The sequence below is a fragment of the Onychomys torridus genome, chromosome 1 (genome assembly GCF_903995425.1).
Source record: "Onychomys torridus chromosome 1, mOncTor1.1, whole genome shotgun sequence".
Taxonomy (NCBI): Eukaryota; Metazoa; Chordata; class Mammalia; order Rodentia; family Cricetidae; genus Onychomys; species Onychomys torridus.
In genome coordinates this window covers 65,113,264-65,140,161 of record NC_050443.1, presented here as the reverse complement: position 1 = coordinate 65,140,161, position 26,898 = coordinate 65,113,264, and the positions used below count along the sequence as shown (strand labels likewise).

Genomic DNA, 26,898 nt, shown 5'->3' with positions numbered 1-26,898 from the left:
TTTCAACTTCGAAACTGCATGGCCAGGATAAAAAGTATCAGCCTTAGCTGCTGACTCTGCCCATTTCAGCTTTTCAACATGGCAGAGGTAATTCACCCCCAGTTCTAGGACATGTGTACCATCAAAACTTGGAAGCATTAGGTCTATGCCTCCATCATAGCAGCCTATAGCTCAGAAATATCTTTTTTTGTACTAGCAAAATCTAAAATCCACCATGCAGCATACTGTGTAGTTTGGAGACACCACTGTGTACCATGGTGTGAATCTGCCATGGTGCTTAACTCAAGCCCACAGCCTGTGAACGTGCCATAGTATAGCTCATGGCTTGCCTGAGTGACACATTTAGAAAGCTGTTTTTAGCTCTGTTTTAGAATCTTTTTAATATTTTTATTTAATAATTAATTTAATTTTAAGTATCAGCAACAGATTACCCTGTCCTACCTCCTCCCACCCCCCAGCCTTACTCCTCTAATCTCCCCCCATTCCCACCTCCTCCAAAACAAGGTCTCCCCTGGGGAGTCAGCCCAGCCTGGTAGATTCAGTTGAGGCTGGTCCAGTCCCCTCATCCCTACACCAAGGCTGAGAAAAGTGTCTCAGCATAGGCCCTAGGTTCCAAAATGCCAGCTCATGCACCAAGGACAGGTCACAGTTCCACTGCCTGGAGGCCTCCTCAACAGTTCAAGCTCATCAACTGTCTCAGTTATCCAGAGGGCCTGGTCCAGTTCTGTGGGAGGTCCTCAGCTATTGGTTCACAGTTCATGTGTTTCCACTAGTTTGGCTATTTGACTCTGTGCTTTTTTCAATCATGGTCTCAATATCTCTTGCTCATATAATCCCTCCTCTCTCGCGCTGATTGGACTCCTGGAGCTCCACTTGGGGCTTGGTGGTGGATCTCTGTATCTGCTTCCAGCAGTCACTGGATGAGAGTTCTATCATGACATTTAGGATGTTCAGCCATCTGATCACCAGAGTAGGTCAGCTCAGGCACTCTCTTGACTTTTGTCAGTAGTCTATTGTGGAGGTATTTTTGTGGATTTCTGGGGACCTCTCTAGGACTCTGCTTCTTCCCAATCCCATGGTGTCTTCATTTATTATGGTATCTCCTTCCCTGATCTCCCATTCTGTTCCTGATCCAGCTGGTACCTCCTGCTCCCCTAAGCTCTCATCCCCACAATCCTTGCCCTCCATTAGCCCCCTCACTCCCACTTTTCCCATGAAGATCTTATCCATTTCTCTGTTGTTGGGTGATTCCTGTGTCTGTCTTAGCTTCATCTTTACTAGTAGCCTCCCTGAAGGTGCTTATAAAATAATCACTCAGAAGCTTATGTCATTTAGGAACTCAATGATCTATGGCTAGAGCTTCTTGCATGCTAGCTCTTATATCTTAAGTTAACCCATTTCTATTAATCTATAAGTTGCCACATGGCCATGGCTTAACAGTCTGCTAGTATATTGTTCCTTAGATGATGGATGGCATCTCTCCCTGCCTTCTTCCTATCTCTTTAGATTTCCTGCCTACTTCTAAGCTGCCTTGCCATAGACCAAATGCTTTATTTATCAACCAATCAGAGCAACATATATTCACAGTGTACAGAAAGACAGCCTCCATCACAACATGCTACCTAGTAGGAGCCATCATGAGGGCTCAGCATTGTTAGAGTATTAGAAACCAGGAGCCTTGAACCAGACAAATGACTCTTTGCAATGAACATTTGCTAGTAAAGATATTTGAACAAAAGGGTTCACAGCATGATTCATCTTGTCATACTGCAGATTGCATTGTGAGATTTTTTAAGATTTCATTGTTTTTCCTTTTTTTCTCTTGAACTTTGTTTTATGTGGGAGTTGTGCAAGGGGGAAGGACACACGCAAGGGGATGGTAAATGAATCGAATCAAAATACATGATGTGAAAGACACATAGAATAAATAAAAAATAAATATTTAAATAAATAAATAAATAAGAAAAAAAAGACTGATATCCTGTATATTCAGTTTGTTTCTTTAATGTGCCTTTTAAAGACAATGGGACATCACCTCTTACATACATTGGATTTCCTGTGTAATCAGCTTTTGAATTCTAAGATTTGCAATAACTTTAATTTTAAGCTATGTACTCTTCCAGGCCCCTGACCCAAAAGTAATTCATTTTATAGTTACAAACTCAGGAACCAGAAAATAACCTTATAAAATTAATATCTACAAATGTTGGAGACACATACAGGTACTGAATCAAATCACTGGTTTGTTTGTTGCTGAGATCATTGGGGACCAGTTGAAGTCAATGATTCAATTTCTTATTAAAAAAAAACCCTATAATTTCTGTAAAGAATCTTCCATTCCTTCCCTGACATAATGCTTCCTGAGCTGTTCACAAAAGATAGATCAAAGCCTATTGTTAGAGTTACAGAAACACAGGTACTGAGAGATAGACAGACTGATTTACAAAAAAGTATTCAATAAACCACAGATTCAGATGCACACAACAGACAGACAGAAATGACAGAAGACTCAGGCAAAGAAGTAGAGAAGATAAATATAGGCTGATTTGGGGGTAACATATAGCAAAGGAAAGTGTTTTTAATGTCCTTTCTTTAGTGCTACATATTCACATTATTGATGACTGAGTTTATCAATAATGTGTTAAAACCTATGTAGCACAAGACTCAGTATTCTGGAGTACATCATCTAGAAGCAAACACAATTGATTTGCATAGGTGGAAATTTCTCAAATGTCCCATATTAATATAAGAAATAAGTACATTTAAGGCCTATCAATGCACTACTTTCTTGGATATATATTCTGTAATGCTACAATGGCATCCAATTTCATACTGGAAAATTGGAATTAGCAGAGGTTATCCATAAATTATAGATAACTCTCAGCTGGCATATTATTCAAACAGAAGCATAAAAATGGAAGAAATCAATGCTGTAGATGTAGATATAGATGATCACAAAATACACATCCATGGGAACTGAGGACTTAGTCATGTGATAGAACGCTAATATGCAGTTTTCTTTCTAGCCTTGATATTCAGGTAGTGATGAAAAGTTGTAGATTCAAAGTGATAATTGAATTTCTAACACAGGCTGCTTCATGGGTTTGTGTGGACTAGCAGGTACTCAAATGTGTGAATAACACATTGCATGTTCCATCAATATAGGACAGCAAATATGTATTCATACTATTTCCAATCATGAGCATTATTGTTCATAGTGCCTATTTGTCTGTAATAAGATCTATCTAGGAATGACTATTTCATACACTTCAATCTCAAAACATATTTGAAATAATCTGATACAATACAAGTCAACAATTCAAATGGTAATTAGAGAATTGGTTTGATGAACTAGGCTTTTTAACAAATTTGCACAAGAGGAATCATGTTTGGGGCCTTCATGTCCACTGAAACAGATGTAACAATTGAGGATATGGAGGGAAAGATAATCATAAACAAAATTATTACCCCTTATTTGTCACCTGGACTAAGGAACTCAGATGCAGGGCCTCAGGACACAGAATGCTTAAGAATCCTCCAGAGGTGAACAATGGGCTGAAAAACATGACTGAGAGAAGTACATGCATTCTTTACTAGTAACTTCAGTAATAAAAAGAGACACCTAGATGTGTTCATGCATAGTTGATACATGGATTTCTGTCTGACTCTTCATGCTGCACTTTTCTTGGGCTCCTATCTTGGAGACATGACAAAGATGCTCTCTTTGATCTTTGTCCTTTTGGTCCTGAAGCATTCCCTCATTTTCTGCAGTTTGACTGACCCCAAGTGCTTTTGGAGAATAAAAGACAAGAAAAACCAGGAAGGAGATGAAGAGCTTGATTGTTTATTTTCTATTTACACAAAGCATGGATATGTGAAGAATGATCATTTCACTGGGAATCTAGACAAGAAGTAAGTATATCTCTCCTTCATTAATTATAGTAGATCATGGGAGATGATGTATTCTAGGGGTACTGAGAAATAGAATATGACTCTGCATGTTCTCAAACTGTTTTTCCCTCCCTTCTCTAGGACATAATCCAAACTTATTTCATGTTTTACTGCTGGTTATCTCCCTATATCGAATGGTTAATGGGGTAGTTTGTAGCTTGTTTTTTTATCACTATTCAGTTAACGTTTCCAGGCAGAAGCTGAATAGATGGCCCACACTCTCTACCATGCTCCTAGGAAGATTCCCTTAATATGATAATTCTCAACTCATCAAATCATGTGATGTCTCTCAGAAACATAGTACCAAACACAGCTTTGAGTTTATTTCACAGAGACTACAGTAAGATGATGTTTATTGGCCTGCTAGCATTTATCCATCAGCATGGATACCCAGTGGTGTGTCTGCCCTGCCTTTAAGTTGCATCTGTTGAAAAGATACACAGATTTTGTTTAAAAACTCTATCATAATTTCATAATGCCATGTTCTATGACTCTTGCAGTTGAATTCAGAGATAAGAATGCTATTCTCATGCTGTCCTTTCCTTTACATTCTCTTTGATATGAACAGATACATTTTTGTTGTATTAACAATGTCAGGGTATTTTTCAAAGTTCTAGGTTGGAAACTTATAAAGCATCTACTTATTCTAGTACTAATTTGTGCATTTGTTAGAAGAGGAGATACTCCTGCATGCAATTATTTCCTGTTTAGCTTTTCATGTGCTAGAATAAAAGGTGTTCCTGTGGTACATGCTAACGTTTGAGAGAAACAAAACAAGATACAATAAGGCAAGGCAAAATCCTTCATACTGAGGCTGCACAAGACAACCCATTAGAAGGAAAAGATCAGGCTAAAGAGTCAGAGATACACCTGCTCTCACTGTTAGGATGCTCATAAATTCACCAAGCTAACAGTTGTAATACAAACACAGAGGACCTAGAGCATATCCATGTAGGCACCATGTTGTTACTTCAGTTTCTCTGAGCCATTGTAAAACCCGGTTAGTTGATTCAGAAGACCTTGTTCTCCTGGGGTCCTCTAGCTCTTCTGGTTCCTACAATTTTGGTGGATACCGTATTGACTCACTGTACGTTACTCTTAGGATGATGGGCATTTTTGCTATGTTAATCCTATCAATGCACGAGCATGGGAGATCTTTCTATCTTCTGATATCGTCTGCAATATCTTTCTTGAAATACTTGAAGTTTTTATCATACAGGTCTTTCACTTGCTTTATTAGAATTATTCTAGGATATTTTATATTATTTGACCTCTGTAATATTGTTTCCTTTATTTTTTCTAAGTCCATTTGTTATGTGCATATGTGAAGGCTATTGCATATTTTAAAATTAATCTTGTATCAACCTGCTTGACTGAAATTGTTTGTTAGTTGTAGGAGTTCCCTGGTAGAATTTTGAGGGTCTTTTATGTATATTATCATATTATCTGCAAATAAGGATATTTTAACTTCTTACTTTCCAATTTGTATCCCATTGATCTATGTCAGTTTTCTCATTGCTATAGCTAAAACTTGAAGAATTATGTTGATGGATATGGAGAGAGTGGATAAATTTGTCATGTTTTATTAGAATTTCTTTAAGAGTCTATTTAATTTTATGTTGACTACAGGCTTACTCTAAATTTCATTTATTATATTTACCCTAATTATGTCAGTGTGTCCCCTCTATCCCTAATCGCTCCAGGATTTTTATCCTGAAGAGGTGTTGTAAATTGGTAAAGGCTATTTTGGCATCTAATAAAATTGGCATGTGTTATTATTTCCTTTCAATTTAGTTATATGGTTGATTATATTTACTGATTTTTCTATTTTGAACCAGCTCTGCATCTCTGGGATGAAATCTCCTTGAACATGGTGGATGGGGTTTTTCATATGTTCTCAGATTCAGTTTGCAAGCTTTTATTGAATATCTTTGCATCATGTTTATAAGGAGAATTGGGCTGAAATTCACTTTCTTTACTGAGTCCTTAAGTGGTTTGGGTATCAGGATAATTGTGACTTTATGAAAGGATTTGGGTTATGCCCCCTCTGTTTCTATTTTGTGGAGTAAGCTTAGGAGTTTACTCATTAACTTTTCTTTGAATGCCTAGTAGAATTCTGCTTTAGACCATACATCCCTGTATTTTGGGTTTTTTTTTTTTTTTTGGATTGTTTTGTTTTGGGTTTTGGTTTGTTATTCTGTTTGGTTTGGTTTGTTTTAGAAGAACTTAATGACAGCTTATATTTCATGCTGGGTGACAGATCCATTTAAATTTTTTATCTGTTCTTGATTTAACTGTAGTTAGGAAATTATCCACTTCTTTTAAATTTTACAGTATTGTGGAATGCAAGTTTTTATAGTATGTCATTATGATTAATTGGCCTTCTTCACTATCTCTTCTTATGTCCCACTTTATGTTTCTGATTTTGTTAATTTGAATATTCTCTCTGCCTTTTAGTTAATTTTGATAACAGTTTGTCTCTCTTATAGATTTTCTCCAAGAATCAACTCTGTTAAATTGAAATTTGTATTGCTCTCTTTGTTTCTATTTTGTTCATTTCAGCCCTCAGTTTATCTTGCCATCTTCTCCTCTTGGGTGTGATTTCTTATGCTTTCCTAGAGTTCAGGTGTGTTATTAAGTTGCTAGTATGAGATCTCTCTAATTTTCTTATTTAGGCACTTAAGCTATGAGTGCTTAAGTGCTTTTTAAGCCTCCTACTTCCAATATCATTGTATACCATAGGTTGGGTATATTGTATATTCATTTTTATTAAATTTTCAAAAGTCTTTTATTTTATTCTTTACTTTTGTCTCTACCATTTTTCCCTTTGGTATACAATTGTTCAGGTTCCATGAGATTTTAAGATTTCTGTTGTTTCTATTGTTGTTGATATCAGTTCCAAACCATGGTGGTCTGAAGGGATACAGGGAGTTATTTCAATTTTCTTGTATCTGTTAAGACTTTTATTATGTTTGAGTATGTGATAAGTTTTGAATAAAGTTCCCCAAAGTGCTGAGAAGTTACATTCTTTTGTGTTTGAGTGAAATGAACTGCTAAGTATCTGTTAGGTCTATTTGGTTTATAATGACAGTTTCAGCATTTTTCTATTTAGATTTTGTCTGGATGACTTGTCCATTGATGAGAGTGGGATACTGAAGTCTCTGACTCTTGTTTTGTAGGGATCAATATGTGATTTATACTGTAGTAGTGTTTCTTTTACAAATGTGTGTGTCCCTGTGTTTAGAGCATAGATGTTAATAATGAAAATGTCATTTTTGGTGGCCTTTTCCTTTGATGAATATGTAGTTTCTTCTCTATCACTTTTGATTAATTTCCTTTTGAAGTGTATTTTGGTAGATATGGAAATAACTACATCTGATTTCTTATCAGGTTCATTCATGGAGAATATCTTTTTCCAACATTTTACCCTAGGGTAATATGTATCCTTGATGTTGAGGTGTGTTTCTTGCATGCAGCTGAAGGATAAATCCTGTTTTCACATCCATTCTGTGTGTGTGTGTGTGTGTGTGTGTAGTTTTTTTCTGGGGAATTGAGACCATTGTCATTGAGAAATATCAATGATCAATAATTGTTAATTCTTGTTATTTCAGTGGTGGTAGTGGTGGTGGTGGTGGTGGTGATGGTGGTGGTGGTCGTGTTTTTTGTGATGGTGAGAGTATGTATGTATGTGTGTGTGTGTTTCCCTTCTTTTGGTTCATTTTGTTTTTTTCGAGACAAGGTTTCTCTGTAGCTTGGCTCCTGTCCTGGGTCTCGCTCTGTAGACCAGGCTGGCCTTGAACTCACAGAGATCCGCCTGGCTCTGCCTCCCGAGTGCTGGGATTAAAGGTGTATGCCTTCTTTTGGTTTTGCTCGTATGAGGTTATTTTCTTTGTTTCTATATGTAGTTAAGCACCTTGGTTTGGACTTTTCCTCCTATGAGCTATATTTCTGGATTTGAAGACAGATATTGTTTAAATTTGACTTTATTATGGAACTTTTTTTTTCTCCACCAAATATGATTGAATATTTTTCTGGGTATTATAATCTGGGCTAGGATCAGTTTTTGCAGCTTGTGATAACAGCTCTCAGTTCTGTACCCAGGGTTACAAGGAGGATTCTTTGTAGGAGTGGGACCTAGGAATTTTTCTTATCTCTAATAAATTCACACATGAACTATTTGGGTCATGCTTTTTAATCTACTTTCTGCCAGGTTCAACTTTCCATAGCTTATATACATATACTACAGCAACCTTTGGCATTAAAAAAAAAGGTTACAAGGCTATTTCTCAGGGTCACAAAGCATTTCTTTGTAAATAGAATAAGAGACACAAATAGCATAATCTTGTCAACTGTGGTTACTGACCAGCTGCAGCTGCAGTAGTCAAAGTTTTGCATGTAATATTATCTCTTAATGGGAGAGTTTACAGGGGTTAAAAAATGGAAAAAACCTGAACTATTGAGAATTTTAAGGAAGAGGTAAAGAAATCGTGTACTATTCTACATTTCTTAAGGGTAACTAATACTATAGGATAACATTTTATGATCAGCACAATGCAAAAAGCGACAGTTTCTCCTGGACAGGGCCCAGGCAACACTGAAAGCAGTTTCGAGTTAGCAGTGTGCAAGAGCAAACTATCTGTGAGTAACCATGGCAACCTGTGCAAAGAAAGGGGGAAGCCAACTGTACTGATTCATATCAGCACTTTCTGCAAAGGCTGGCTGGCATAGAAAACCATCTCAGATCCCAAAATACATTTTCTGTCCTATATGTAGCCTCAGAACACAATAAGGGATCCTTGTAGCTTCTTTGTTCAAGGCTGAGAGGCCAGGCCATCTCCATGAAATTCTGGCAGTCTATGGAGCTTCTCCCACAGTAACTAGACTTAAAGCTGATTCCCTCTAGACTAGCTTAAATTAACTCATTAATTGTCTGCTATCCACATAAAATCCAGGACTTAAACATAAACAATTAGTAAACTGGGCCTAAAATCTTGTACCATAAACTGAGATTAAAAAGTATATTCAGAATGTTAATTGCTCAGGGATTTCTGCCAGATGCCAGTCTGTGCATTTTCCACTGGTCCAGGAAGGGAAAGTTCAGGGTAATTTAAGTCACTTATGTGCCCCAAAAGACTTTGATTCAGCAAAACCAAACGTTCTGTAATTCTTTCTTTGAGTATGATCTGTGAAAGTCCAACTGATAATCTACCCATAGAGACACTTCATCTGACCAATTTGTCCTGTCAGTAATTTAATGATAGAGAATAGGCTTCTAAGTTTCTCACCATATTGTGGAACAAAAAAGGCTTGTCTATTCACATGAATTACACAGTCTTTATGTCTTGCAACCTTGTAAATTTTATACCTCCTTTGTGAGTTTCTTTTCTGTATTTCATAACAAGGCAAACCATAAAATTCTAACTATCTTCAACACCATCACAGACCTGAGATGATTATAATATTCACTGAGTAAACAGGAAGTGCAGAGCAGGCAACTTCCAACTGTTATGAATGACAGAAATATCCAGTTGCCTGGACAGTCACCCAAGATACCTCTGGAACACTGGAGCATCCATCTTCAGCCTAAAGGACTAGATTATCTGACAGATATTCCTGTGAAGCAGGAATTTTGAATAACTGCCCCACTTTGTCTTGGCAAAATATGGCAGTTTTATCCCTTTGTGTCCTGCTTGTCCAGTTTGTGAAGGATACTTTTATACTTTTAGCAATCAAGGCAAGGGCAATTTCTTTCCCAATTGGCTAGTTTTGCCACAATGAATGCAAATTACATATATTCTTCAATGCCAATCATCCTTTTTTGAAGTAGATTCATTCTGCCAGGAGCAGACATGTCTCACTGTCAGGAAAAGCCTTCGGTTATTAAACATCTTAAATGCTATATTCTGTAAGTCTTTGAAGTGTTTGAAGATCATCTGTCTATCTAAAATACATATCTGTATGAACTTGAGAGCATACCTTACATGACTACAAGCTTGATTGTTATATATGACTAACTACTAAGCTACATTTCTTAATTACCCTACGAAGTTTGTAATAATAACTTTCAATGACCAAAAATTTATATTATATTTGTAAATCAGCTATATAGGTACAGTACCATAAATAATAGAAGAAATATATACATATAATATAATAAAAATAACCTTAAATTTATAACAATAAACAATAACAGCATACATTGTAGAAACATATATAGAGTGTGTTCTAACAAAAATAACCTTAAATTTGTGTCAATATACAAAAATCCATACCAATGTAAAATATTTGAGATTAATTGTTGCTTTTTAGTTTAAAGGAGATTCAATAATCCAACCTTATACTCTATCCTTTCCACATCCCCTCTTTCTCTTTTCAGAAAGAGACCCTTGAATATAACCTCTTTTGTTCAGCTTTTTTCCTGGCCTTTATCAACAACTTGTAACTAAGCCACCTCTAAATGATGACAAACATCCATATCCCACTGAATGATCAAACACCACCCATCCTACCTCGTGGGAATGTGAGCATCATGTTCTCTAGACTATTTCTTGTTGTCTGGGGTGATGGAATCTTGGGTGGACTCTGAGAAAATTAGGATAATCAAGTCCTGGGAGAGCTAGCCATAACATTTGTTGTCCAGGATCTGTGCGATGGGAAAGCACAAGACTTATCTGCAAACCTGGCTAGAATAGTCTGTGAGGCTGCACCATTTCAGCCCAGAGCCTTGAATGGATGCAGAACTCTGAGGAGACAGCAACAGAGTCACTCTGAGGAGCTGAATCACCTGGGCCATCTATTTTCATTAGTGTCTAGTCCCCTTGCTCTGAAAACCCACAAACTCTCAAAAATGACCTATATATCTGCATCAACACAGCTATGGAATGTGCAGTGTGTACAAGTATGTACAAATGATTTTCTGTTTTATATTTGAGCAGGTAAAATACATGTTACTTTTCTTGTTGTTTTTCAAGATTTATTTCTCTGTATCTGTAGCAAGGATTTTCAGAGGGTCTTGCTGATCAAACTTGATCTCTATCAACCTTGGAGGAATACATAGCCTTACATTTTCTGTGGAAAAAATGTATAACCTCATTCCCAAAGCAGTATGTTTTCTGACTTCATTTAAAGTTAAGGCATTCCTAAAATATCTAGGCAGGTTTAATTCAGCAATCTCTCTTGCAATTCCACTTCTCTCAGCAGCTATGCTAATCAAATAACTCAAAGTCAACAAGACACCAGAAAGGATACAAATGCTCAGTGTATTTTTCATCTTTATGTGGTTTATCCTTTTATATTATGTTATTCTCTCTTTAAAGGCATTATCTTATTTGTAAACTATTTTTTCTATTACTATCTGTACTCATTTTCTTTTTTTATTAGGCCTACAAGGTTTTTTTTTTTTTTGGGGGGGGGGTGTTGAGACAGGGGTTTTCTGTGTAGCTTTGTGCCTTTCCTGGAACTCGCTTTGTAGACCAGGCCCGCCTTGAACTCACAGAGATCCGCCTGCCACTGCCTCCAGAGTGCTGGGATTAAAGGCATGCACCACCACTGCCTGGCAAGCCTACACATTTTTAATCACACTGTAACCTGTTCAGAATTTCTTTCTGTCTGGATCTGTCTTTACTCGGTACCTGCAGCATTCTCTGACCATTTGAGACAAATCTTTAACTGCCAGCAGAGCCACCACATGGCTCATCTTAGCTCATGGTGCTGGTGCATGGCACTGGTTCGGGCTCCAGCCTGCAGGCAGCAGCTGGTAGTGCAGCCTGTGTATGCCAAGCATCTGCCCACCTGAGAGATTACAGGATAGAAAGCCACATCTGGCTTTTTACTCAGAACTTTTCTTACCTTTCTTGGGCTCTATGTTTAGATATTTGAGCCCCCAAGTTAGATGCCATATGTGGACAGATTTTTCTTTGGGCCACCAGCTCACCAAAAATAACACAGAGACCTATTATTAATTAGGAAAGCTTGGTCTATAGCTTATGTTTGTCCCACTAGCTCATATATCTTAAATTAACCCATTTACATTGATCTACATTTTCACTTGTGGCTTTTTATCTCTTTTCCATATTGCACCTACTGTTTCCTCTCTGAACCCTCTGGCATCTATCCCATGCTTAGATTCACCTCCCTTTCTTTTCTCTCTACTTGGAAGTCCCAACTAACCTAACCAAGAGCCTAGCTACTGGCCATTTAGCTCTTTATTAAACCAATAAGAAGGTGCCTTGGCAAAGACATTTTCACAGTGCACAAAAGGACTATTTCATAACAATAGACTTCAACACAGACCTTGGCTCTGTTAGGAACACAGACCCAAACACAGTCCTCAGCAGCAGCTGTGTCTAGTCACCATGGCTGCAAATGTCACCTAAGGCTACCAAAATCACAATGGCCTCAACAGCAGCATGGCCCTGTAAGTAAGAAGGTTTCTCTGGTCCCACCAAGCCCCCATAGTCCTGTGAGGCACACTTACAGAATAATCACACAAATCTTATATTAATTACAACAGCTTGGCCATTAGCTCAGGCTTATTGCTCACTAACTCTTACACTTAAATTAACCCATAATTATTATCTATGTTTTAGCCACATGGCTTGGTACCTTTTCTCAGTTCTGCACAGTTATCTTTCTTCCTCTGTATCTGGCTGGCGTACTTCCTGACTTAGTACTTAATCTTCACAGAATTCTCCTTATCTGCTTTCCCCACTTATACTTCCTGCCTGGCTACTGGCCAATCAGATTTTATTTATCAGGCAATCAGAGTAACACATATTCATAGCATACAGAACAACAACCCACAGGACCTCCCATTTTCTGTCTATCAAAAAGGAAGGTTTTAACTTTAATATAGTAAAATTACATATAACAAAACAGTTATCACACAATAATTACAGTTTTAATATCTAGTCTATTTGTATTTGGGGAAAATTAAAGAAAAATTCTATCTATCCTATATTTGTGAGTCTAAAGATTCATATGTAGTTTATATTTTATCATAACAAAGGAAAATTATAACCATCTAGTCTTTAGCTACCACAAAGATGACAGAAGGATACAATATTACCTAAGTAAACAGGAAATACATTGTAAGCAACTTCCAAAATTCTGGAAATGACAGAGACAGCTTCCTTCCTAGACATCATCCAAAGTTCCTATGCAATTTGGGGGCATTTATTTTCAGCGTATAGGCCTAGAGTCTCTCAGTTGCTTCTCTCTGTACCCTGTAGAATATCTGGCAGTCTCCTCTGCAAATCAGGAACCTGAAGGACCATCTCACCTTGAAAATTTCAGTGGTTACTTTCCTATGGGCCCTGCAAGTTCAGTTGATAAAACATTTTGTCAAGCAGTCCAGGCAAGAACAATTTCTTGCTCAAATAGCTATTTTTGCCAAGAAGATAAACTCCATATGGAGTGTTTTTGATGCCCATCCTCCTCTCTGAAGTAAATAGGTGCTGCCAGGAGCAGATGTGTCTCATTGTCCAGGAAAGTCTACGTTTTTAAAACATTTTAAATGTCTTATGCTGTAGGTTGTTGAAGTGTTTGAAGATTACCTACCTAATTGAAATATATCTAAGTATACCTATAAAACATAACTAACATGACTATGAGTTTGATTATCATAGATCAATAAATATAAATCTGTATTTCTCAAAGATACATTACAATTTCAAATAAGTTGCATAAAAATACTTTAAACAAGAGTAGAAATATATATACAATAAAACAATATTAACTTTAAATTTCTATAAATAAACTAAAATCTATAGCACTGTAAAACATTTTTAAAGAAGTTGTTGCTCTTTAAATATAGGTTCAATAACCGCTTCTTTCATCCTATCATATCTATAATATCCCCTATTGTTCTTTAGAAAGAGATTGCATTAATAATCAATCCCTTTTAAATAAAAATAAACATTTATAACTAATATTTGGGGAATTTCAGCATAACTTCTAATACTACTTCCTGCTGGTCAAGGGTGCTGGCAATCTAATGGGGATCCTGAGAAAATTAAGAATTATGGTCAAGCCCTGACTGGAGTAGTCTGTGAGGCTGCATTGTCTGAGCCAGATGCCTTGAACCTGATCTGGATGTTGGATCATCTGGGCCATGGCTGCCACTGGAGATCTTTTAGGGGGTCTTGGAAGATCAAACCATGTTATTCTGGAAACAATCCACAGATTCTCATCTTCTCTGGAAACAAATGCAGAACCTCTTTTCCAAAGCAACATATCCTTAGACACAAATTTTGAAGTCAAGATACCTTTAAAATATACATATTGTTTAAACTTATCAGCCTTTACAATCAAATAACTTTCTGCATTTAAAATTCCCAAGGACAACATAATCCAGATTCTCTGTTAATATCCATCTTTATGTGGCTTACTTTTTATATTACCTTTACTGTCTCTACAAAATCTTTATTTTTGAAAAGTATTTCTTTATATAATTGACTATATTCATTTTCTTGTCTCTTAAAAGTCTACATACATTTTTACCCACACTGTAAACCATTTAAAGTCTCATTCTATCTGAATTAGCCTTATTGTGAATCTATTGCTTTAAACTGCAATGGCTAGTTCTGAAATAGAAGCCTTGGCTACCTCCACCCACTTCAGCTTTCCAAAATGGCAATGGTACATTTACCATCAGTTCTGGGAGCCATGTGCACTAGCAACTCTTGGAAGCAATGAGTTTAAGCCTCCATCAAAGCAGCATGTAACCCAGAAACCATTTTATTTTCTATTTATCTATACTAGCAAAAACGAAATTTGCCAAGCAGTGCACTTCACAGCTTGGAGAAACTTCTGTGTAACTCAGCAGGAATCTGCCATCCTGTAGCTCAAGCCCACATTTTTCAAACCAGCCACAGCCAGGGGACTTGCCACTGTGCCTCAGCCTGCCATGAGCAACATGAACTAGAAAGGTGCCCTTAGCTACATTTATAATCTCTTCTTAAGCTCTCTCAGGTTTTAGGTGGACAGTCTTGCCACCACGTTTGGGAAGCATTTGTAGTCTGAAAGTTTCTCTGGTCTGCCCAGGTCCCCAAATCCTGTGTGGCACACATATAGAATAATCACTCTGAAGCTTGTATTAATGATAACTGCTTGGCCATCTGCTAAAGCTTATTGCTCACTAGCTCTTATACTTAAATTAAGCCATAATTTTTATCTATGTTTAGCCACATGGCTTGGTACCTTTTCTCAGTTCTGCTTTGTCATCTTGCTGCCTCTTCCTAGAATTTTTCTCATCTGGTTGCCCTACCTATACTTCCTTCCTGGCTACTGGCCAATAAGTGCTTTATTTATCAGAGCAACACATATTCACAGCATACAGAACAACATCCCACAGCATGGTTCCTAAACACCAACATGTACCCAGGTGGTGGCCCTATCCACTGAAATCAGCATTGGCCCTGATGGCAATTGGAGCCATGGACAGTGACACAGATCCTGGCTGCAGTAGGGTCATTGACCCCAACATGCCCCCCCAGCTGAAGCCCTGTCCCAGACATCACCATGACACTGGGTAGTATTATATGTCCATCAGATTTGTATGGCCCCAGCTGGAGTGTGGCCCTTAGGAAACAATATGACCCCAGGTAGCTGATCAAACCCTGGACAACCACAGGGCTCTTTATTGCAGCAGGAGCCATGGATATAAACTCAGACCTTGGCTGCCATAGGACCAGAGGCACAGACATGGTTCTTGTCAGTAGCTTTGCCCAGACATCACCATGTTCCCTGGTGGCAAGCAGAGCCCACATCAGCATACTCCTCAGCGCCTTCATTTCTTCCTTTCTGTCTCTTTCCACAGCACATGAACCATTCAGCCCCTTTCTCTCCAATTTTTCCACCACATATTTGCTGATCATAAAGATACATACCTGTGTAGTACCACTAGGTAAAGAGAAGACCAATGGATATCTTCCCACCTTGAAGGCCCCAGCTGGCTAGCCACCAACTAAACAGATCTGCATGGTAGTCATGGATTTTTTCCTGCAATCCAGAGAGTTGAGTGCCCCAACTGGTCTGTAGCTGGCTAGCTCCCATTTGAGCAGAACTGCAGATAGGGCCAAAAATGTCTTCCATCCAAGAAGGCCTTGAGGGCCCTGCCTAGCTAGCCCACACTTAAGCAGAAGTAAGGTTTAGACTTTTCAGTGTCCCACACATATTTTCAGCATGGTTCATTTCATGAATTGTTCAGATTAAATTTTGCTTGATTGATTTATCTACTTTTTCAATCATATTTTTAACTCCTGAGATTATCTTTTTCATTTCTTGTGAAATGAAAAGGTGATGTATCTATCTGAAGTTTCTGTTTGTTTACCTAGCTTTTCCATTTCCTGGATTACCACAATTTGTGTTTTCTTTCTTGTTTCCACTTCCATTTTCAGATCTTGAACCTTTTTATTCATTTCCTTGAACCATTTGTTTTTCCTTGGCATACTGTGGAGAACTTATTCATTTCCTGTTTAAGTATTCCTCTCATCTTCATAAAGTTGGTTTTAAGGTCATTTTCTTGTGCTTCGGCTGTGTTAGATTATTCAGAGTTTGCTGTAGTAGGATAGCTGGGATCTGACAGTGATATATTACTGTGGATGTTGTTGGTTGCATTCTTATACTGACATCTAGTGATCTGGTTTGGGGTGATTATAGGCCTCGGTGCCAATTTCTGACTTCATCTTGGTTGAATAGGTGTTTTATTTCCTTGGTTTCTGTTTCTTTCCTAGTCTTCTGGCCAGTGTGACTGGCCAGCAGGGTATCTCTGCCTGAGTTGGGGGTTGAAACAAGGCAATAAGGAAGGGTGTGGGTTGGGGAATGGTGGGTGTAATGAAGAGAGTGAGGGGTATCCCCAGGCAGGCACCCTACCTGGAGTTTTGGTGCCTGGCATGGCCTATTGTCAAACAGGGGACCTGATCCTGAATTGGGAGCTGGGACATGGTGAGGAGCAGGGAAGAAGGATAGGGGTTAGAGTACTTGGGCACTGAGAAAGTGTGGGTGATCCATGAAAATATAGCCTACCTGGACTTCCAGAGGCCAACATGGCTTCTGGTCAAAAAGGTGCCTAGATTGGAGTTGTAAGCCAGGATATAGTGACGTCAAGGGGAGGAGCAACTGAGAGTAGAGTTGGTAGGTACTGAGAAGTTGGGGACAGTCCATGCATGAGTGGCATACCTAGAGTTCTGGCAGGAAGAATGGCCTCCAGTCCAGCAGGGTGTCTCCACTCTATACTTCAGTTTTATTAGGTTATTTGTCTTCTGTCCAGTGGTGTTTCGTTTTGTTTTTGTTTTTGTTTTCTTTTTCAGTGTTTTTTTTAATATATTTATTTTTTTCATACAGACGTTTGTGTTTTAATTTTACATATTGGCCATGGGTTCCCCTGTCCTCCCCCTGCCCACTCCCACCCCCACCTTCCCACCAGCCCCTCCCTCCCATTCCCATCTCCTCCAGGGCAAAGACTCCCCAGGGGATTCAGCTCAACCTGGTAGATTCAGTATAGGCAGGTTCAGTCCTCTTATCCAGACTGAGCAAAGTGTACCCTCATAGGCCCCAGGTTCCAAACAGCCAGCTCATGCACTAAAGACAGATCCGGGTCCCACTGCCTGTGTGCCTCCCAAATAGTTCAAGCTACTCAATTGTCTCACTTATCCAGAGGGCCTGATCCAGTTGGGGGCTCCACAGCTTTTGGTTCATAGTTCATGTGTTTCTATTAGTTTGGCTATTTGTCTGTGTGCTTTTTCCAATCTTGGTCTCAACAATTCATGCTCTTACAATCCCTCCTCTTTCTCACCAATCGGACTCCTGGAGCTCCACCTGGGCCCTGACCAAGGATCTCTGCATCCACTTCCGTCAGTTATTGGATGAGAGTTCTAGCACAACAGTTAGGGTGTTAGGCCATCCAATCACCAGACTGGTCAGTTCAGGCTTTCTCTCAACCATTGCCAATAGTCTACAGTGGAGGTATCTTTGTGGATTTCTGGCGACCTCTCTAGCACTTTGCTTCTTTCTATTCTCATGTGGTCTTCATTTCTCATGGTCTTTTATTCCTTGTTCTCCCTTTCTGTTTTTGATCCAGCTGGGATCTCCCAGTCCCCTAAGCTCTCTTTACCTTGCCCTTCATTAATCCCACTCTCATGGAGGTTGTTCATGTAGATCTCATCCATTTCTTTGTCATTGGGAAATCCTTGTGTCTTTCTTAGGGTCCTGTTCTAGGTGGCCTCCGCATTGGCATAGGAGATCACTTCCTAAATGTAAAACCAATAGCATAGACACTGAGAGAAACAATCAATCAATGGGACCTCCTGAAACTGAGAAGCTTTTGTAGAGCAAAGGACATGGTCAACAAGACAAAGTGACAGCCAAAAGAATGGGAAAAGGTCTTCACCAATCCCACATCTGACAGAGGGCTGATATATAGAGTATATAAAGAACTCAAGAAATTAGACATCAAAATGCCCATCACTCCAATTAAGAAATGGGCTATAGAACTAAACAGAGAATTCTCAACAGAGGAAGCTCAAATGGCTGAAAGACATTTAAGGAATTGCTCAACATCCCTATTTTCTGGGAATGCATATCAAAAAGACTCTGAGACACAACCTTATGCCTGTCAGAGTGGCTAAGATCAAAAACACAGAAGACAGCTTATGCTGGAGAGGATGTGGAGCAAGGGGAACTCTCCTCCACTGCTGGTGGGAATGCAAGCTTGTACAGTCAAATTGGAAATCAATATGGTGCTTCCTTAGAAAATTAGGAATCCATCTCCCCCAAGACCCAGCTATACTACTCTTGGGCATATACCCAAGGAATGCTCAATCATACCACAAAGGCACTTGCTCAGCTATGTTCATATCAGCATTGTTTGTAGTAGTCAGAACCTGGAAAAAACCTAGATGCCCTTCAACTGAAGAATGGATAAAGAAAATGTGGTACATATACACAATGGAGTCCTACTCAGCAGAGAAAAACAATGACATCATGAGGTTTGCAAGCAAATGGATGGAACTAGAAAAAATCATCCTGAGTGAGGTAACCCAGACTCAGAAAGACAAACATGGTATGGAGGATACCATGATGAAAAACAAAGATGACTAGACTGCTACTCACAACTCCAGGGAGGTCTTTTATTTGTTTGTTTGTTTTCTTTATATTGTTTAGATGTTAGTGGTCTTGGATGCTTAGTTGCCCCCAAAAAATATTATCCATGTTGTTGCTTTCACTCTGTCTGAATGATAGCATTCTTTGCCATACAAAAGTTTTTCAATTTCATGAGATTCAACTAATTTATTAATGTTTTGAGTTTCTGGGATGCCATTCTTATATTCAAAACCACTTTTACTGAACCATTGAGTTCAAGACTATTCCCATATTTTTTATTTCATCATATTTAATGTATCTTGTCTTAAGTTGAAGTCTTTGATCTACTTGGAGATAAGTTTTTGTGAAGAATCGTAGGTATAGATAAATGTGTGTTCTTCATCATTCAGTTATACAGCTTGGCCAGCACCATTTTATGAATATGCTTTCTATTTTTCTAGTGTATATTTCTGGATTCTTTATCAAAAATCAGTTACCCATAGGTTTATAGGCTTATATGTGGGTCTTCAATTACATTCTATTGATCAAAATGTCTGTTTTGTGCCAATATCATGATATTTATATTACAATAGCTATGTAGTACAATGTAAGATCAGGGTTGGTGATGTCCCTAGGAGTTATCACATTATTTGTGGTAGTTTATGCTATCCTGGGCTTTTCTTTCTTTCCATATAAAACTGAAAATTCATTCAATATGTAAAACAACTAATTTATAAACAATGCCCTATATCATTTGACATATTAAACATTGACAGAACAGTTATAGCAGTGGGATAATTGAAAGACTCCCTTTTAACAATGCATATACATGTCCAGTGCAGAATTTCAAGGACCTGGAATATATTTAATAACTTGAGGCCTTTCTGGAAAAAAAAAGTGAAGTTGTATGAGATGAAGGAAGAAGACATGGCAGAAAAAAATTATTCAGGCATGAAAGGCAGAAAAGTAGACAGAACATGTGGTTCACAAATTCAATAAAGATTCACAGACACAAGTCATGTCTAGTTACCTGAATATGTACTGTAGTCACAAGCAGGGCAGAAAATATAGAAAATGAAATTAAATCAAAACCACTTATACCCAAAATACTGAAATGATATGTTATGGTTAAATAAGATTATCAAACTATATACAATGATATCAAAGCAGTTATGACCAGTTAAAATATGTTAAATGAAAGACAAAACCTCAAGTGAATATATTAAAGAATTACAACATACCAAAACAAATATGAACCTACTAGGACCCTGTGGCAGTTCTGTGATACCCACCTAAGTATATAGGATGATATGAATCAGTACAACCTAAGGGTCCATGTAAAGTAAAAGGAACTCATTCCTCTCAGGAAAAAGTTGTAGTTATAACCAACCTTATATCATTCAATATTTCATAGCCTCAAATAGAAAATGAAAAGTAGAAAACTGTGTGGAAGCAAGGAGGAAAAGTAATAATTATTATGCTATTTGCATTATTTATGACTCCACTAGAATTTTCAGAACTGTTGACACAGAAAGAAGGACACACATTCTTCATACCCATAACAATGTCATGACATTGGCCAGTACTGCTTCTATGTAAAAAGAAAAAGTATAGCTATCTAGGTAGCAGATAATACCAAATTATTTTCTACATATATTCAGTATTATAATTAGAGTGCAAATGAATGAGTAGATCTATTGTTGTCCAAGACATGTTTTATGTTTCATGGAGTTCATAAAGACTTTCACGGTGTTCACAGGAAACAGGGTAGATTTGTAGGAAACTTCAAAATGACAGTATCCCATTAATAGAAAATATACCCCCAACCACTCAAAAAATAAAAATAAAAATAAATCCTTTGAGAATACTCTTATTCTTCCCCATAACTCATATCCTAATGTGACACAATAATAGGAACTGTGTGAGTCATCATAACCCTGGGTCAAGAAAATAGAATCCAATGCTGAACCCACTATGAGTGTAATTAAGATAATGGTGTTTGGAACCTAATCTCTCATATTGTCCTGTTTTCAGGTTGACACCAAAGAACATCCACTTGATATTCTCTCTTTATTTTGCCATGGAAGAAATAAACAGGAATCCTCATATTTTACCAAATATTTCACTGCTAGTTGATATTAATTGTGATCTGTTTTCTAGTCACATAAAAACTGTTTTGTCCTCAAGAGGAATTGAACATTTTCCAAACTACTACTGTACAAAACAGAGAAGATACTTAATTGTACTTACAGGACCATTGTGGCGAAAATCTACCATTATTGTGCCACGCCTGTACACCTCCAGAACTCCAGAGGTAAGACTGGGTGGATTATTTTAAATGAATTAATTTTTCCCTTCAAGTTAACTTTCTGGATACCAAGCACAATTGAAAATCAAGGACTGGGTGTGTGTCTATTCTGATCTATAAACCATAAACACTGAAACACTTTCTGTGGCAAACATAACTTTATTACAAAAGGGCATGAGAGAACTATGAAATGTTTTACCTGAAAACTTAGTTTATCTGTACTTGTTTAGATAATCACAAGAAATTAGATATGATTGTAATAATTAGATGAAGATTCATACTTTCTAATTCTCTCCACATTTGGTTAGCACACTTAGATCTTAGACTGAGTGTTATGCATTCCATCATCTTCATATTGCTGCTTATGTTCTATGTCTTTCAGCTTTACTATGGTCATTTTCAATCTGTCCTGAATGCCCATGAAGAATTTCCTCATCTCTACCAGATATCTCCCAAGGACACATCTCTAGCACTAGCCATGGTGTCCCTAATGGCTCACCTGAAATTGAACTGGGTGGGAATGATCATTTCAGATGATGACCATGGAATTCAATTTCTTTCTGAATGGAGAGGAGAGATGCAAAGAAACATTGTCTGTTTAGCATTTGTGACTATAATCACAACAGATACAACATTATACTTTAAAATGTTAAATAAGTATTATAACCAGATCATGACATCATCAGCAAAAGTTGTGATCGTTAATGGAGACAAAGAATCTCATCTAAAGGGGAATTTTATCCTATGGCAATCTTTAAACATTCGGAGAATCTGGGTCAGTGTGTCACAATTTGATATGATCACAATAAGAGGAGATTTCTTGCTTAACTCTCCCCATGGGACTCTCATTTTTTCACATCAGCATTCTGAGGTATCTGGTTTTAAACAATTTCTGCAGACAGTGCACCCTTCAAACTACAGTAATGAAATTTCTCTTGCAAAACTGTGGTGGACTTATTTTAAGTGTTCTTTACCATCATCTAATTGTTACAAACTGAAGTATTGTTCAACAAGAAACCTTTTGAAATGGTTATTTAAGACACCATCTGGAATGTCCATGAGTGATACAACTCATAACTTATATAATGCTGTGTTTGCTGTGGCCCACTCACTCCATGAGGTGCTTCTGCAGCAAGTAGACACATGGTCCAATAATGCTGGGAAGGACCTTGACCCCTGGAAGGTAGTGTGTCTTACACTGAATAGCATGTATGTTATAGAGATGATGTTCTTAAAGGGAACCATAAGATCTAAATCCATTTAGGAATCTTTTTCCTAAATGCATATGTGCCTGTACCCTAGTACTGTATCTGAGATAGATCATGTTAGTGTCATAAATGATGATGCAGCCAACACTGGTACCCAAGTCAGCATTTTACAATCTAAGTCACGAAATTTTTCTTAGATGTTCCAACCACTCACACATCTCATGTTTTCAACATTTGAATAAAAATATTTTCTTATGAAATTATTAAATGGTAATAAAAAATGACTTGTCATTTTTGATCAAAAAGTTGCCGATCTATGTAATGAAGAGACACAAAATAATATCAAGTAGTTTTGCCACTATTTGGCCCATTAAGGATCTCAATTCCCTAGGTTATGATCAAAAAGCATTATTAGTAGGAAGAAATAGATAATGTGTCACTACTCTTCAAACACATATGTCAGGTGTGCATGGGCTAAGGCATGAACTCCAGCAAGAACATTGTATATTTAAAGAATATTGATCTTTATATATACACTGAATTTCTTTTCTTTTACAACTTATAATAAAGTTACATTTTAGGAAAAGATAATGAAAATTAAGATCATTACAAACATTATATTTTCTGTCATAATGTGTAGGCCCAGTTGAAACTAAAATGACAAATGTGTTTTAGATGTTTGCTTTCCTGAAGAACATACAATTTGTAAATCCTGCTGGAGACCTTGTGAACATGAACCAGAAACTAAAAGCGGATGCAGAGTATGACATTTTCTACATCATGGATTTTCCACCAAATTTTGGACTTAAGGTGAAAATAGGAAAGTTTTCCGAACGATTTCCAAATTACCAACAATTGTATATGTCTGATGAAATGATAGAATGGGCTACAGTTCTTAGACAGGTAATTTGGTCTTAATTCTAATGCTTTACTTGTAGCATAAATGCCTAAAATTAAATGTTCTGCTTCTGCTTCCACATGGAATAAAGCACTTTGACACTTATTACCCATTTACATTCCACCCTCCTAGATTCATTCATTCATTCATTCATTCATTCTTCTTCTTCTTCTTCTTCTTCTTCTTCTTCTTCTTCTTCTTCTTCTTCTTCTTTCTTCTTCTCTCTCTCTCTCTCTCTCTCTCTCTCTCTCTCTCTCTCTCTCTCTCCCTCTCAATTAACAATATATAAGTCCCATACATTCAAAAATTTTGCTGGGGACGTCTTTCTATATGCTGTAAATTTGTTACTCTGATTGATTGATAAATAAAACACTGACTGGCCAGTAGCCAGGCAGGAAGTAGTGTCTAGACAGGATGAGCACAGAGGAGAATTCTGGTAAGTGGAAGGCTAAGTCAGGAGATGCTGCCAGATGCTGCCACCATGAGAAGTGAGATGTAAAGGTATTGGTAAGCCATGATACACATGGCAAAGTATAGATTTATAGAAATGGGTTAATATCAGATAAAATAACTAGATAGCAAGAAGCCTGCCATGGCCATACAGTTATAAGTAATATAAGCCTCTATGTGTTTATTTAGTGGGCGCTAGTGGGAGAGATTTGTTGTGACTGCCAGCAGTCCAGGACACAGGAAAACTTCATCTACAATATTTATCTTAAAAAACAATGAAATTTTGTTCTATTTTTTCTTCTACTGAAGATGTGTTCTTCTCTCATATAATATATGCTGACTATAGTTTACCCTGCCTATGCTCCATCCAGTTTCTCCCTCCCCTTCCTCTCCTCCAGATGTACTCCCTTTATGTTTCTCAGTAGAAAATAATAGATTTATTAGAGATAACAACCAATAATAACAAAATAAAGTATAATGAAATGAAGGAAAAACTATCATATTGAAGTTGTACATGGCAAGACAGAAAATAATCCCATGAGTTGGCACAAGAGTCAGAGACCCACTTATTCTCACAGTCAGGGGTCTCACAAAATTCTAACCTAATACTTTAATCTAGACCAGTTGCATACCCATGTAAGCTCTGTGTTTGCTGCTTCAGTGTCTGTGAGCTCATATGTCCCTTGCTGAGTTGATTCAGAAGACCTTGCTCTCCTGGTGTTCTCAGTCTCCTCTGGCTCTTACATTTTTTCTATCTCCCCTTCTACAGGATTCTTTGTCCTCAAATTGGAGGTATTTGATGGAGATCTCAAACTTAGACTCTCCACATAATATGGGGCTGTGGGTTTCTGAATCTGTTTCCATCTCCTGCTGGAGGAGACTTCTCTGATGATGACTGGTTCAGGCACTGATCTGTGAATATAGCAGAACATCATTAAGAATCAGGTCATTGATTTTTGTTTTTAGACTAACTTTTATTGACCTCTGAGCTATCAAGTCTCTGCTTCATGGTTAACTAGCTGGGTTGGGTATGAATTTCTTCTCATGGAGTTAACTATTGGTCAACTGAGACATTAGTTGTACGCTCCCATGAGTTCTGTGCCACCATGACCCTGTTGGCAGGACTTATTTTAGGTCAAAGGTTTTGTGGCTGGGTTGGTGGCCACATTTATCTTTTGGTAGCCTGAAAACGGTCTTCTGCACCAAACATAGTAGAATGTAGGGATGAGGGCTCCATGTAGGTAGCAGCTTGACTTCTCCATTGTCAAGGCATTGTAATGCATGTTCTCCTCCACAAAGGGGACCCCACTGTCAGTTTGCAAAGAGCAATGATTTGTCTTAGCAAAAAGCTTCATTGTAGATTTTCATGGAATCCCCTTATCCAACAATTCAATTGAATGTAACCCAGTTCTACAGTTGAAAGTCTAGCTTCACTACAAGAGATGGTTATTTGGGACTCTTTATCCTATATTACTAGAAGTCCTCATTAGGATCACCTTCATAGATTTCATGAATTTTCCATTGCTCTGGGTCTCCACACCACTCCTCAAAAGCCCCCTAATTCAAGTTATGCAATGAATATTCAATTGCATATTTATACTACATTTCTTTATCCATTATTCTGCTGAGGTTGTTTCTAGTGTCTGATTATCATGAACAAATCTTCAATGAATGAAGTTGATCAAGTGTCCTTATGGTAGTATGGAGTGTCCTTCAGATATGTGCTGAAAAACAGTATAGCTAGGTCTAGAGATGTTTATAATCATATTTTGAGAAACTGACATTTTGATTTCCATGCTGGATATACAATTAGCACTCCCCCCAGCAATGGAACTGATATCCCCTTATTTTATATCCTCACCAGCAAGAGATATCATTTGTGTTATTAAACTTAGCCAATCTGAAGTGTAAAATGGAATCTCAAAGTAGTTTTGTTTGGTATTTCCCTGATGGTTAAGGATGTTGAACATTTCTTCAAGTGTTTCTTAGCTATTTGTATTTCTTCCCTGAGAATTCCCTGTGTAGGTCTGTTCCCATTTTTAATTGGATTATTTGTTTTCTTATTAATTGATTATTTGAGTCTCTTGAATTCCTGCTATATTTTAGATATTAGTCCTCTATCAAATGTGGAGTTGGAAAAGATATATTTTCATTCTGTAGACTAACTCACTGTCGAATAATGATGTCCTTTGCCTTACATAATCTTTTCAGTTTCATGAGGTCCCATTTATTAAATGGCAGACTAAGTGCCTGCAATATTGGTGTTCTGTTCAGAAGGTCATCTCATATGTAATGCACTCAAGGCTGTTCCCCACTTTCCCTTCAATAATGTTCATTTTTTCTGTTTTGTTGTTGAGGTCTTTGATCCACTTAGACTAGAGGTTTTTGCAGAGCGATATATATGGGTGTATTTGCATTCTGCTGCATACTGACATCTAGTGTGACCAGTACCATTTGTTGAAGATGCTGTCTCTTTTTTTTAGTGTGTGTTTCTGGCTTCTCCAGTATTTCACTATTTAATTTTTGTCTGGGAACAATCCATTAGTGAGAGTGGAGTGTTGAAGTCTCTCACTATCCATCAGAGAGGACCAATGTATATTTTAAGCTGTAGTGGTGTTTCTTTTACAAATTTGGGTACCCTGGTGTTTGTGGCATAGATATAAGGAATTGAAGTGTCAATTTGTCTAGATTTTTTCCTTTTTTGAGTATGTAGTATCTCTATCTTTTTACATTAGTTTTTGTTTGAAGCTTATTTCATTAGATATTAAACAGGCTATACCTACTTGAGTGTTAGGTACATTTTCTTGGATTATCTTTTCCCAATTCTTCACCCAAGATTATGTCTATAACAATGTTAGGGGGTATTTCTTGGATTCATCAGAAGCATCCTGTTTAGGCAGCAAATCTGTTAGTCTGTGTCTTTTTATTATGGAATTGAGACCACTGATTTAGAGATATCAGTTACCAATGATTGTTGATTCATGTTATTTTACTGGGATAAT

The 26,898-nt window shown here is 37.6% G+C and overlaps 1 protein-coding gene across 1 annotated transcript in view; it reads left to right on the top strand.

Moving 5' to 3' along the window:
- The first annotated feature begins 3,706 nt into the window (after nt 1–3,706).
- Nucleotides 3,707–26,898, top strand: part of LOC118572362 (vomeronasal type-2 receptor 116-like) — a 32,202-nt gene continuing 9,010 nt past the window's right edge. Inside the window, exons 1-4 of the mRNA XM_036171983.1 lie at nt 3,707–3,912; nt 21,067–21,346; nt 21,723–22,523; nt 23,224–23,451. Coding sequence (XP_036027876.1) covers nt 3,707–3,912; nt 21,067–21,346; nt 21,723–22,523; nt 23,224–23,451 — 1,515 coding nt within the window. The remainder of the gene's footprint in view (nt 3,913–21,066; nt 21,347–21,722; nt 22,524–23,223; nt 23,452–26,898) is intronic.